Source organism: Paramormyrops kingsleyae, chromosome 5 (assembly GCF_048594095.1).
Source record: "Paramormyrops kingsleyae isolate MSU_618 chromosome 5, PKINGS_0.4, whole genome shotgun sequence".
NCBI lineage: Eukaryota > Metazoa > Chordata > Actinopteri > Osteoglossiformes > Mormyridae > Paramormyrops > Paramormyrops kingsleyae.
The window spans coordinates 15,835,480-15,848,973 of record NC_132801.1 but is presented as its reverse complement, the minus strand read 5'-3'; the positions used below and the strand labels follow the sequence as shown (position 1 = coordinate 15,848,973).

Genomic DNA, 13,494 nt, shown 5'->3' with positions numbered 1-13,494 from the left:
AGCTATAGCCAAATAGAAATTATCTTCCAATAGAGTTTGTCAAATAAGGTGGTGGTGTTGCTGGCAGTTGTGCCAACAGACACAAAGCAGTGTCACCAAATCACTTTTGCTCAATATTGTCTCTTTGAAATACAAAATATTTCCCTATAGTGGAAGGTAAATGTCTTATGGTGATTAGTTCTTGTTTGCTTTTCTCATCCTCACCCATTTTTACAACATTCCTCACAAGCACGCTTCACTCTGTGAGTGAGTCATACAGTATGGATGAAAATAATTACGATTGGCTTGGAGACCACGTACAGAGCTCATGCAAACGCAGCGGCGGTAAACTTTAAACAGATTTTGTAAACCTATGCTAGATGTTTTTAAAAGGAACCATAATTAAAATGGCAAAGCTTACTTTGTTTTGTTTCCTATGACAGAGTAAAAATGTTTTAATTTAACGTTGATGGTTGAAAGCCAGCTATCGCAGTCCCTGTGATGTAACAATTGCGTAATAAGCGATGCCGATATTAGTGTCACATAAGGCAGGCCTAATTTTCAGGTAAGCTCAGGCCCACAGAGCCTCGTCTTGGGTCCATCCCATCCCGGGTCCTCTCCTCCGTACCTAGCTTGTATTTTTCAGTGCCGCTAATGGGATTCTCTTGGAAAAAGGGCACGTGACACTCAGCAGAGGCCCCCGGTCCCGTAGTGCAGATTGTGTCAGGACAATAATAGAAAGAAAATTACATTAAATTTTAATTTGTCGCTCTGCTCCTCAGTCCGACTTTCCATTTGAATATGATATTCCACCTCCCTCCTTTTCTATCTCCTCTCCGCTTGGATCCATTGATTGTCTCCCATCTAATCTGATCTGCTGGGTGTTATGTCACGTTTTCCTGAGTTTCTCCCTCTCTTTACTGTCCATTTCATCAAGTTAGGAACTTTTTAAGGTGTCCACGCGTGAACTTGGGGTTAAAGTTCCTCAGCGTGCGGCAAGAGGAAGTGGTAATCTATCTCCACCCTCGCACCCCGTCGTATAGAAGCGAACACCCTGATCACGTGACCCCCCCAGTGACCCCCCTGGGCGCGTGTGGCTCGCATGCAGGTACGCTGTGCGGCCGTGTTCGCCCTGGGCACGTTCGTGGGCAACTCGGCAGAGCGGACGGACCATTCCACCACTATCGATCATAATGTGGCCATGATGCTGGCGCAGCTGATCAACGACGGGAGCCCCATCGTGCGCAAGGTGGGTGTGTGACGGAGACACACACTCACACGTACACACACACACACACCACACACAAATGTCAGTGGCTCCCAAGAGCTCAGGCCCCAGATCCGCACGGATTTTATCCACATCATCGTCCGTCACTTGTGCATGTAAATACCCTGAAGGTCTGCCTGACAGCAGGGGCTTTCAGTAAAATATCACCAGCAAACTCTGTTAAAGGAGTTTTAATATGAATAAGATTTTATTATGGCTATAAAAAAACAAGTTAAAATGCATTGTCAATGGCCTTACAAGACTCTCACTCTGTCAGAGGAGACGCTTTCCATACGACACTGATTCATGTGGGTTTGTGAGGTGAAGCGTGCGAGGTGCCCGTGAGGTGAAGTGTGCGAGGTGCCCGTGAGGTGAAGTGTGCGAGGTGCCCGTGAGGTGAATAGTGTGAGTTGCCCGTGAGAGCTGTCCTTCACAGTGACACTCGTGTCCCCTGTGGCCACCAGGAGCTGGTGGTGGCTCTCAGCCACCTGGTAGTGCAGTATGAGAGCAACTTCTGCACGGTGGCCCTGCAGTTCATGGAAGAGGAGAAGAACTATGCTGTACCCTCCCCTGCCATCTCCACAGGTATGCCACCCCCCACCCCCTCCCCCCCAGTGGGAGGTGAGACCAGCATGGGGCCCGGTGATGCGTACCGGTCCTCTGTGGTTCGCCCAGGTCATCATGTGATCCTGCCGTTCTCTTCATCCACCTCATGTCCTGCATTCGGTGCATCTGCAGAACCGGGGAACCAGAGCCAGGTGCGGGAAAGCCCGGCACGCATGCGCTCCGTCAGCTCCTACACCAACATCCGCGCCGCCACCACCACCCGTAACCTGAACAAGAGTCTGCAGAACCTCAACCTCAGTGAGGAGGGTGAGCCCCCCACCAAGAACCTTTGACACAACCTTCACACGACCTCTTCCATCAGCAGGATGGCTCTGTCAAATGCTTTAAACCCCCTCCCCGCGCTCTCTTTGTCATTGTTGATGTGACACCCCCTTCCTTCTTCCCCCACCTAGAGGAAGACAATGCTGAACGTAGACCTTACATGAATATCAGATTTTATTTATTTTTTATGATGGGACGGGCCTTGCTGGGGAGGAGGGGAGGGGGGGTGAGATCCCTCTGCTGTTAGGCTTGGCTGTCATCCTGCTCCTACTTCCGTCAGCTGAAAAAAAACCGCGACAGGTCACCGTTGTACTCCTCCATCGCCTGCAGGGGGCTCTGTGGCCTTCTCCCCCGGGAACCTGAGCACCAGCAGCAGCGCCAGCAGCACGCTGGGCAGCCCGGACAACGACGAGTACATCCTGTCCTTCGAGACCATCGACAAGATGAGGAGGGTCAGTTCGTACTCTTCCCTCAACTCGCTCATCGGTGAGTCTCCCCCAGGGCCTCCTGCCTGGTTTCTCATATTTGTTCTGTCTGATCAGGTTCAGTGCTTCCCCAGTGGTAATTATACCGCGAGTAAACATGGCGGATGGGATTTTAGAACCCATTCCTGTCTGAGCAAATGTGTGGTGCGGTCTTAATCGATGGGAAACCAACAGGCCCCTCCGCGGGGCCCCTCTTGACATCATCATTAATGCTGTTCATCTGCAGCGGAAGCATTTTACTGCCCTTCCCCTCTAATCCGAAGAGCCTTTCAATTAAAAATGCGGAGACTTCAGTGTATAAAACCCACCTGGCTCAGTGCTGGCTGCGAGGGCTCGAGACCGCAGTGATGCCCAGGCTAATTGACACCATGATCATCAGCTATATTGGGAATATTCCTAATGCACATCCATTCCTGTCAAGAGTCGCCTGTTTCTGGTTGTTGGAGTGTTTGCTGGGCATACTTTGCTTGTTTACATCTTTAGATTTAGCTACATGATTTCTATGAAATGTAATATGCTGTCTGTAAGAGATGGTGTTAATTTCTCATTTTCCAGTGGCTTTGTTTCTCTTGTTTTTTTGCTGAGCTGAAGTATCACCGGGGGGGTAGCCCCCTGTTTTGTAGGGTCTTGTCTCTGCAATTAAGGTCTGGTACACCGCAGACCCAGGCCGGGGGAGTCAGTTTTGAGCACGGATTCGAGGAAACGTGAGTCGAGGCAGGACAGACGGAGGTGTCCCCCCCCCGTATGGTGTGCTTCTCCATGGGGGTGCTGCCAGGCTGGCTGAGTGACACACCTCTGTATGCATTCTGACATGTATTTCATGTGGCAGCAAACTTTTTACTCCCCGGGAGGGCGGTGGTGTGGTGGCAATGGTTTTTCTGATTTTATTGGGTTTAGAGATACAGCAGAACCCTGTGCTCATCACTTCCAAGGGTTCCAGGGCTAAACAGCAGCCCCCCCCCCCCCCCCCTACTTCCTAGCAACCAAATGAGCGTCCACATGTCATGCCATTGGAGAAGATCTCGGGTAGCAGCTTAGGGTCCAGGATGTAGACTCGCATTGTTAAAATGGAGTATCTGTAAGAGGCTACTTTTGACCTCCTTGCTAAAAGGCTCTCTGTTCTTTCTACCAGCCTTAACCTTGGGATTTGGTAGAAGGTCAGGTAAAGATGTGTGTGGCAGCTTCTTATTCACTGAGCCGCTCCATGAGAGTCAGTCAGGCCCCTTTTCCACTCCACTTTTCCACTCCACTGGTGCCAGTGTTGGCACTGGGGCTGGTGATCGGCCGGTGCTGAATTTGGGAACCAGCAAGAGCCGGCCTGCATTTCCACGGACTTGAGAACTCAGTGGGAAACCGGGTGGCAACACTGCGCCCACGTCACAAACCACGCCTACTTTCCGACATTGTCTTTATTTTGCGTTGCCTCTGTTACTTCGCCCACCTCTCATGACGACACGGGTGCTTCATTCAGACCAGCAAAGGTTTGGTGCTGGTTCAGAGCTGATTTTGCAGCACCGACGCCATTTTTTTTTCTGTGGTTCCAAATTGGGGATCGGCACCGGCACCTTTGCAGTGGAAAAGGGGTTTCAGTGGATTTAAGCTGTGAGCTGTGCCTGAAGAAGGTCTTGGTTCATGGGGTGGTTATGGACACTGGAAGGTCATAGAGGTAGCTTTGGTAGCTGGTTTAGCCTCCGAGGACCTCTAGTGGACGAAAGATGCAGAGCAGGATCTGGTCTTTGGGTTCCTGATGGGAGGGGCCAGGCATTGCTTAGACAATGCATACTAGGAGCCTACTTAATTTGTTGAATGCTGGATATCCGCTGACGACGAAAAGCTTCTAAGTGTCCTGAGGAGAGTCAGATTGGCCTCGATGGAAGGCACTGAGGTCCTGCCATAAATCAGGAGTAAGGGAATTCTTTTGGTCTTGTCGCAATGAGCCGTGCCAGGAGCTGGGTCAGTGTAAGAGAGTTTGACATCAAGGGTAATGTTAATAGCCCAAGCCGATGGAGAGTCCTTGGAGCAGCGTTTGTCTGTATATCAGGAGTGTGTGGCTCAGTACAGCTCATGGCATGGCTGGGTCTTCAGGGTCAAGACCTCTGGACCTCTCAGCACCAGGACGGAGAGAAATGTCTCCATTTGTACTAGTACAAAACTCACGAGAAACTATGGTCAGGGGTAATAGAAAAGAATGCAGATTTCAGCTTAAAGGAGGGTCAGGCGAATGGCAGGCCAGCTTCAGTTTGCAAAGGTCCTCTTTGGGGAAATTTAGGATGATTTCTTGTACCCCATGCTGAAGCAGCCATGTGGCAGTGAGATTCTTCTGTGACTGTCCCGGATTTATGGTGCTGCTACAGTGCATTATAACCATAGTGACATTTCATTTTTTCATATAATAAGGAGTTTGCGCTACTCTTTCGGTCCCAGTGCAATTTCCGTTGCTCAGAACTGTGCTAAATTGGATATGAAATTGAACGATGTGCCGGCTGTAATGCCCTGCGACTCTGCAGTTTGCCGCCTTGAGTAAGTTGCGTTTCTTAATATAAAATTCACTTCTCAGCAGCCGTGGAATTGCCCGTTATTACCTGAAACAGCCCAATCAGGTAGATCTCCCCACCCTCTGGCCTGAAGCCATTCCTGTGTGTGCTGGTACGTCCACAGTGGTGTTAAAGCCGCTCCTGGCTAACGGGAGCACATGCAGCATAGGTGCCAGTGGAGCGGAGCCATTTTCACAGGGGCATTGTGGGAGGAACAGGGTGTTAACCTACTGTGGGCTCCCAGTGCCCTCCCCAACTGCAGTCTGTCAGGGAATGTGGAGGCCTGTTCTCTCCGCCCCCCCCCCCCCCCCCAACAGTCTCACGTACATTCACCCCCACTGACATAATATCCCCACCCCGATGGAGACGGGATGCAGATGAGGACAAATGAGTATCTACACAGGTGGGTAGAGTCAAAGAAGATAAATCACCTTTGCGTAGCATGCTAACTTGTTAGCGCCGGTTAGGATGTTTGAACTTAATATCTGCAATGGTTTGGTGCTTCCCTTCCCAAGAACACCCTGTGTTATATATATGGGTTTTAGTTTTTTTTTTTTTTTTTTTTAAACCGCAGTCTACACTGTGAGGAGGATCTGGACACTAGAGGAGCCTTTCACTGCGCTCATGGGGATTAAACCTACCCGCAGTCACACAGAAAATGGTTATACATTTTAATTTTGCTTCACTCGTGCACTGCTCGCTGGCCGGATGCCGTCCTCAAAGTTGGTGGCCGTCGTCGGAGGCAGGGAGAGCTGACATTATGATAAAGGGAGGGGGCTTCTATTACACTTTGGGAATACATTTGTTCACCCAGTTCCTGCCCCCCACCCCATACACTGCAGTTAGCAGAACCCTGTGGCTCAGATTCTGGATGGGCTCCAGAGTCCATTTGGTTTTGTTCTGCTGTGGGGGGGTAGGGTAGGGGTGAGAGAGCAGAGTTCTCAGTTTCTGTACAAAATAATCTGTGCAGAAGCTCTGCAGCCATGAGCCAGACATCGGCGGGCCCGACATTAGCGCTTGCTGTTAACTCCAGTGGTTAGCGCTCATTGTTAGCGCCTGTCGTTAGCCCCGGCAGGCCCGCCATTAGCGCTTGCTGTTAACTCCAGTGGTTAGCGCTCATTGTTAGCGCCTGTCGTTAGCCCCGGCAGGCCCGCCATTAGCTCCTACTGTTAACTCCATTGCAGATTAAGTTCAAACATCCTAACTGGCGCTAACATTGTTAACATCGTTAGCACCTGCTGTTAGCGCCTGTCTTTAACTCCCATGGTTAGCGCCCACCGATAGCACCAGGTCGTTAGCTCCTGTGGATAGTGCTCGTTCTTAGTGCCTGTTCTTAACACCCATCGTTAGCTCCTGTGGTTAGCTAGTTTTTAGTTCCCCTTGTTACCACTGGAGCTAACGATATGTGCTCATTGTTAGTGCCCTCCATTAGCTCCTGTGATTAGCGCTTGTTGTTAGCGCCCATCACTGGCGCCTGTCAGTCAAGCGCTCGCGTTACTGACTGGGGGGGTAACGGCCATCACTGTGGCATGTTACTGGACCTTCGACACCTTTCTGTGCCATGTGTCTCTCGCCTTCCGTTGCCTCGCGGGCAGTAAACGGCACCTCCCCGCGTGGCACGGGCAGCACGGCCACCTCGACGGGCCTGCGGCTCCTCCGCCTCAAGCACCTCCTCCTGCACTCCCTCTCCACTGGAGCGCTTTGTGTTCCCCAGCATCCTTACATAACCTCCCACACGCTCAGCGAGTGTGCTCTGAATGCAGACCCCCCCCACCAACCTGGCTGCGGACAGGCCTCCGTGTTCCCTGGCTGGCAGGCCCTGTTGTAGCCGCACCTGTGCGTGTATTCCTTTGTGCGCACACACACACACAGACACACACACACACACAGGTCCTCCCACCTCACACCCAGAGACGCTGCCACCTGCTTCGCAGTTGGACCGGAACAGGGGGATCACCCTGGTCTAACGGAAATGTAACAGCACCACCCAGTGTCTCTGTCCCAAGCCTCATTGGACCCCTGGTCCTCTGCCTTTCTGAGGCTCGTCCAGGACCCTCAGTTCCCAGTGAACTTCCTGAAGTGTCTGTCTTCCCAACATAGACCATGGAGGCAGAAGAGAGCAGGAAAGGATGGGCCACGGGGTGGGGGCTGGACCCCAACAGGGGCAGATTCATCACTTACCCCAGATCATAAAAGCTGTTGACTGCGGGGGGGAAGAAAGTGCTACAGGTTGCCAGGGGGGGTTGCAGTGGCAGGGGGGGGGGGCGGAGCTTGGCATTTGACAGGCGTCTCCCCATCCTGTCACCTGTGGTGAAGGTAAAACGGGGTAAGATAAACAAAGTGGCTGTGACAGGTCACGTGCCGCGCTGCACGGGGACAGAACACAGGGCAGACCTCCTCCATCAGCGTGATCCGGGCTGTCACTGCACCCCGAGAGCTGTGTGAATGGTGAAATGAAGGCTGTCTGGTCGGCGAAGAAAGCACCTTGTAAACACGTAAATAAATGCAATGGAGCAGTGCGGAGAGCAAGCGGGACGGCCCCCCCGGCCCTAACCCTGACGCTGCGGGTGTCTCCATGTGCCTCCTCTTTCAGGGGTCTCCTTCAACAGCGTCTACACGCAGATATGGAGGGTCCTGCTGCACCTGGCCGCTGACCCCTTCCCCGAGGTGTCCGACCTGGCCATGAAGGTTCTCAACAGCATCGCCTACAAGGTCCGCCTGCCTCTCCCTCTCTCTGCACTCTTCCTCTCCTTGCACATATGCCGTTCTCTCTCCCTTTTCCAGTTCTTTGCTTCTCTGACACGCTGGAGAATTCTGTCGACCGTAGTTCTGAGTGTGTGTTTATATTGATCTTCCTGCTGCCGTCTTGCCCTTAAAACACATCCGCCGGTCCTCTCCGACACCCAGCTCTCCACATCCAAAGGCGTTTAGCTCCTTGTGAGTGCAATTAAACAGCAATTGGTCCCCGAAGCTCAGCTATGCGGGGAGGAGAGGGCTGTAAACTCTGCTGTAAGTTAGGGAGGTAATAACCACATTTGTGCCCAGTGCAAAACTCCCTTTAATCTCTGCTGCTGACATAAACAGTCCCTAAGCGCCAAATACCAAACTTAATCGTCTTTTCCCCCTCCTCTTCTACTGTAACTGTACATTTTATCAGTAATGTACTGTGACCAGATGAATATTTTCCAATGTGAATCTCACATTATTGGCCTAAATTGGTGGACCTGCCGTGTTTGTTTTTGAGAGAATTATAGCTAACAGTCACAGACCTGGCCGGTCGTTTGATGTTATCGTGAGCTTTATGCCTGGATGAAACTTCATTAGCGGTTTGTGCAGACCCTCTGTTTTCCTCAGATTTTCAGGCGACTTATCTTCTCCTAAATGCGCGCTGTTTCCCTGCATCCAGGCTCGGACGGTCCTGAACCTCACAGAGCCTGGAAGCGAAGGCACGTGCCGGTTCTGTCTGTTCGGGTCTTTGCGAGCAAGGTCACATGGCAGCTCCGCTTGGATGACGTGGCCATTTCCTGTGGCTGCTGCTGCAGTGACACAGCGTTGTTGGCGGGGGGCGTTGTCAGATTGGGGGGGGGGGGTTCCTGGTATGTTTGTCAACCTCCCACATGGACTTGAGATGCTACTCCAGTGGGACCATGTGTATAATTTTCACCTGCACTGTGGGGGCAGTTGAAGTTGGAGATCCTGGATTTGCTGCTCTCTGTGAACCTGGGGCTGGAGCCAGATGTGACCAGGGCAAGGTGCCGTCTGACCGCTTAAAGACGCTCATCCGACTCCGCAAGAAGCTTCTCTTCTCCCGAGTGCATTCCCCTCCCACAGCCGCCCTGCTCCTCACTTCAAACAGAAAACGCCAGGCTGGGGCGGGTGGAGGGAAGAGTGGGGGGGGGGGGGGGTGTCTGCCTGCACCCTCCCCTTAAAGTTTTAACTGCATTTCTGATGAAAGGAAAACTCAGAGCATAAAATCCGGCGTCGATCCCTTGTCGTGAGGAGCGTTTACTGCCAGACTGGGCTGCGATCTCTTAATCCGGGCCGCTCTCACGGGTGCTTCCATGTGGCCTGTGAGAGGCACTGCCGCGCTCGAGTCAGAATCGGCGCGAGGGGGCCGAATGGCCCTGTAATTAGGGCCGTTCTTTAAACTGACTGTCGGGGGGTGGGAGAGACCTGGAGCTCAGAGCCCCTCAGCCCTGGTGTTTGCTGATTCCCAAACGTTTCAATCCCCACCCTAAAGTTTGTGAAGTTTCTAAACCGCGGTTAAATAGTTAGGAGGAGAGATGTGCTCATACCCTCCCTGTCCAATCCCTTTTTGATGTTTGAGTGTGCCCCAAGGCATGATGGGAACTTGTGCGCTCAAGCTAGGTGCAAAACAAATTCCCTAATAACTCCTTTGTTCTCACATCAGCTTCTCCTCACTCTTGTACTGATATATATATATTTTTCTACTTTAATCTTTTAATGCAGTCAGCTTAAGCTCATTTTAAATACACCTTTATTTATTTATTGCCTCCTGTATTTATGTATTTCTTACAGTTAAGCAGATGTGTGGAACATTTATATCAAAAGTCTGCAACTTTCCTTGGTAACTTTTTCTTGTGAAAAATCAAACATCGACAGTTGTGTTTAAACACGTGTGTATCGGTATTCATGTACCAGGAGAAGGTTCAGCTGCAGCTTGTGCCCTTGACTGTATTGAAAGTCAGCAGCCTCTTTAAAACCCAACACCCTCCCTACAAGCCTGCAGCATTGCAAACAGATCGGCCAGCGGTTGTTTTAAAAGATTTCAACCGGGCTCACTATCCTTGATGAACAGAATTTTGGTGTTTATTCCTGCTGGGTGCCAGGCCACTACAGCATGCCTGGTAACGAACAAGCAGACATGGGAGGCGAAGAAGTTTTTACCCCCACCATCTGACCTCAGACCTGTGATGCACGGGAATACAATGAAAATACGGCAAAAGGAATGGGACAATTATGTAAATAAACTCCATGAAAGTACCCCAGTTGTTACAAGTGCAACAGTCGCTTTTTAAAATCACTGGGACAAGGTCATCTATGCAAGGGGTCATATTAGGCCAACTGGACTGACTCACATCACCTTACGTACGCCTGTATGTCCTGCATGTAACGCTCCTTTAACTGCAGTTTTCTTGTATTGTCCTTCATCAGCTTCCTTTGGCATCGTTATCATTTTACTGACTCTTCAGCAGAGGTTTTTAGTAGTTATATAGGAGGCTTTCTTAGATTTTTTTTTTTAATTGAAAACTAACCTTAAGCATCTTATTTACATTGTTTAAACTCTCTGTAAATGTTTCTAACATTCAATAATTATTCATGAAGTTTTTACTTTTTTATTGCTCAGTTTTACTGTCCATATACTCTGACCATGAATATAGCCGTAGTGGCTGGCATGATGTTAGAAGTCGACATAATTTGAAATTAGCTCGAGTAAAGTTGGTCTGCTTTGATGGAAGGTCCCCTTGTTGGCCTCAGAGTTGTGGAGGGCTTTGGGAGTTGGGGAGGTTCTGCCAAGACTTATTGATTAAATATGCAAACTGCCAGTGTGGGATAGACAGTCTCCCTTTATGCAATAATAATGCTGTTTGTTTCATTAATATCTCTTGGCTATAGAGTCCTCTCGTTGTAAAACATTCTCAGCAGTTCTGTTCTTCCTCCGGCCAGTTCTGTTGCCAGGGTTTCGTTAGTAATGCTCTCAGAGAGGCGAGGGCGGTCTCCCTTTACCCCGGGACGCGGCAGCCGGGCCCGCTGATGCTCTGATCCCCTCTGCTGTGGCCTCAAACCAGTCAGAGTATCCTGTGCCCGTGATCGGTAAGTTGCCGGTTCAAATCCCAGGGTGGGCAAAGTGAATTCACCATTGTGCCCCTAAGTCAGGCCCTTAATGGCAGTTTCTTCAGGAACTACTTTACTCTGCCGTCTCAGTTGTACTTCGCTTTGGATAAAAGTAAATAAGTAAAATGTAATACAAAATGTAATTATTCATGGCCAGCTATATGTTCTCAGTTCCAGACCTCGCACAGTGTGGCTCTCAGGTGGGAAAATTGTATTAATGAAATAGTACCTTCATAAACAATCTGTAGCTCTCCCCCCTTTAAAAATGGCATGTAACTTTTTTTTTTTTTAAATTCAATGCACTGCTTTGGGGTGCGTTGTCTCTGCTCCCCCGATGCCCCGTTTTATTAAGGGCGTTGACAGTCACTTTAGCTGATAAGTAAGTTAAATTGTTTAAGAAATGAAGACGGCATTGTGTGTGCCCGGGCAGCCCGCAGAGATTGCAGCCTGAGAAAGCTTCAGGTCCTCACTGCACGTTCCTCTGCCGAATGACACGGTTTAATTAAGGCCCGTTTGCATCTCTAATTAGCGAGACGTCGCAGAACGTTCGCCGTGAGAAATCGAGGGCCCGCTTTTGTTGTTGGTCACCGGGGAGAATTTAATTAATTATGGCTTTAAATGACTCTCAGGCTGACGTGTTTGTGTCTGTGTGCATTTTATTTGTCTTTTCTGCCTCCCCTGATCAACATCCATCAACTGGTAAAAGTACTTCGAGAGGCACTAGACTTGTTCCTGCCCTTAGGATCCGTCTCGGTTGTCGCGGTTCTCCGGGACCGGTTGCACGCCCCTTCTCTCTGTGGATCACTCCGCGGGATAGCTGCTTAGCGGAAATCAGAGCAGTGGATAAGGCGGAACCGGTGCTGGGCTTTACATCTGCATTCTCCCTGCATCCGCTGGAGATGCTTTAACACGGAATTGGATGCTTATTATTAGTTATTGAGTTTGCCTGGTGCGCTTGTCCCTCTGTGCACGTGTTTGTTTTTCCAAGCATTGATTTCCACAGTCAGACGTGAATCTCCCTGTGCATTTATACGCCGTGCTGCTGAGGTTATGTTATAATTACTTCCTTGTCTTTCCATCTAATTAGCATTGCAATATGAACGCATGGAGACTCTTAGATTTTTGGCATCTATATGATTGTTTTTGTTACAGATATACAAGCTGAGAACACTGGCTCCTGAGGCTGCTGATCATCTTGCACACCTACAGTTTGAGGATACACACACACACACACACACACACACACACACACTTAAAAACCTCAAATTAGCATAGAAACAACAAAGGGTAAGTTGCGGACATTAATTCAGGCTGCGTCATTTTTGTTTTCTTTCTCACAGTGAACATTCAGAGTCATCAGGTTTTAATTCTTTGGAAGGAAACAGTGAGATTTATCTGTAATCTTTCATTGCAGTCAGTGCGGGTGCAATTTCTTGTCTCCTATTAGACTTATGGACTAAAGTTCTGGAAGCTTGATGGCTGGAACACTGTGCTTGATCGATTAATTTCTGCAGGTCAAGAAAAATCTCACACATTTGTATTGCATTAAATCCAGTCTTGAAAATATGAATGGGATTGGATGCAGAGAAGCAGCTGTGTGTTTTCCTTATTTCTGACATACTCGCCTAGGACAACGCCCTGTCCTGGTAAAATTGTGTATTTATATATTGTTAATGCCTCATACATTGTGGCGGACATATGGGGTTTACACTAAAGCAATTAGAGTAAATTAAGTCACCAGAGACTACAGTAATGATGTTTATGCTCGACAGGGGTTGCGGTCAGTTCAGTATAATTCTAATGTTTTCCTGCTAATTCAAAAGCAAGAAGCATTGAGGTCACTGACTAACAAAAAAAAAACTCCATTCAAATTCACTTCCCATTTCCTCATCCCATTTAAATTCATCACGTCCGATCTGCTTTAATACTAAATGTCATTAAATGTATCGCTCACATTAGCACGGTCGTTACTTATGCGGATCAGCATTACAGAGCACGTAGCCCAAGAATGCGGATAGTTTTATTTTGCCATTTGCGTGTTTTCCTGTAAGCGTCTGACGGGGAAATAATGAGTAAGGCAATATGATGAGGATAATCGAATATTGCCACAAGCAAGGGCTCGCTGCTGCTTGGCTGTGGGGTTATTGTTGTTTTTGGGCTCCTGGGGCCTGTACTACGAAGCGGGGTTACTGGCTTATCGGGGTAACTTGTCGGATTTAAGGTACCACAAATTAAATGGACTTCCTGTTCATTCACTTACATTTTGCCCAGACTACCTTAAATCCGACAAGCTACCCCGATAAGCCAGTAACCCCGCTTCGTAGTACAGGCCCCTGGCTGGTTCTTTACCCTGATCCTGATACACAGCTGGGGGTTCTGCCCCATCTGACCTCATCTTACTCGATAGCTATCCTAAAGGCCTATGGTGGCCCTGATTGATGGAGTTTAGTTGCACACCTAATGGGTACACAGCTGCTATCACCTG

The 13,494-nt window shown here is 49.4% G+C and overlaps 1 protein-coding gene across 10 annotated transcripts in view; it reads left to right on the top strand.

Annotated features, from left to right (window-relative positions):
* Positions 1–13,494, top strand: part of rptor (regulatory associated protein of MTOR, complex 1) — a 108,902-nt gene that overhangs the window by 76,303 nt on the left and 19,105 nt on the right. For all 10 annotated transcript variants that reach the window (XR_011991732.1, XR_011991733.1, XM_072712242.1 and 7 more), the window contains exons 18-22: positions 1,088–1,228; positions 1,711–1,831; positions 1,985–2,119; positions 2,465–2,620; positions 7,747–7,865. Coding sequence is in view for 8 of the 10 variants with exons in the window: in XM_072712242.1 (XP_072568343.1) it covers positions 1,088–1,228; positions 1,711–1,831; positions 1,985–2,119; positions 2,465–2,620; positions 7,747–7,865 (672 nt within the window). In the remaining 2 variants the exon portion in view is untranslated. The remainder of the gene's footprint in view (positions 1–1,087; positions 1,229–1,710; positions 1,832–1,984; positions 2,120–2,464; positions 2,621–7,746; positions 7,866–13,494) is intronic.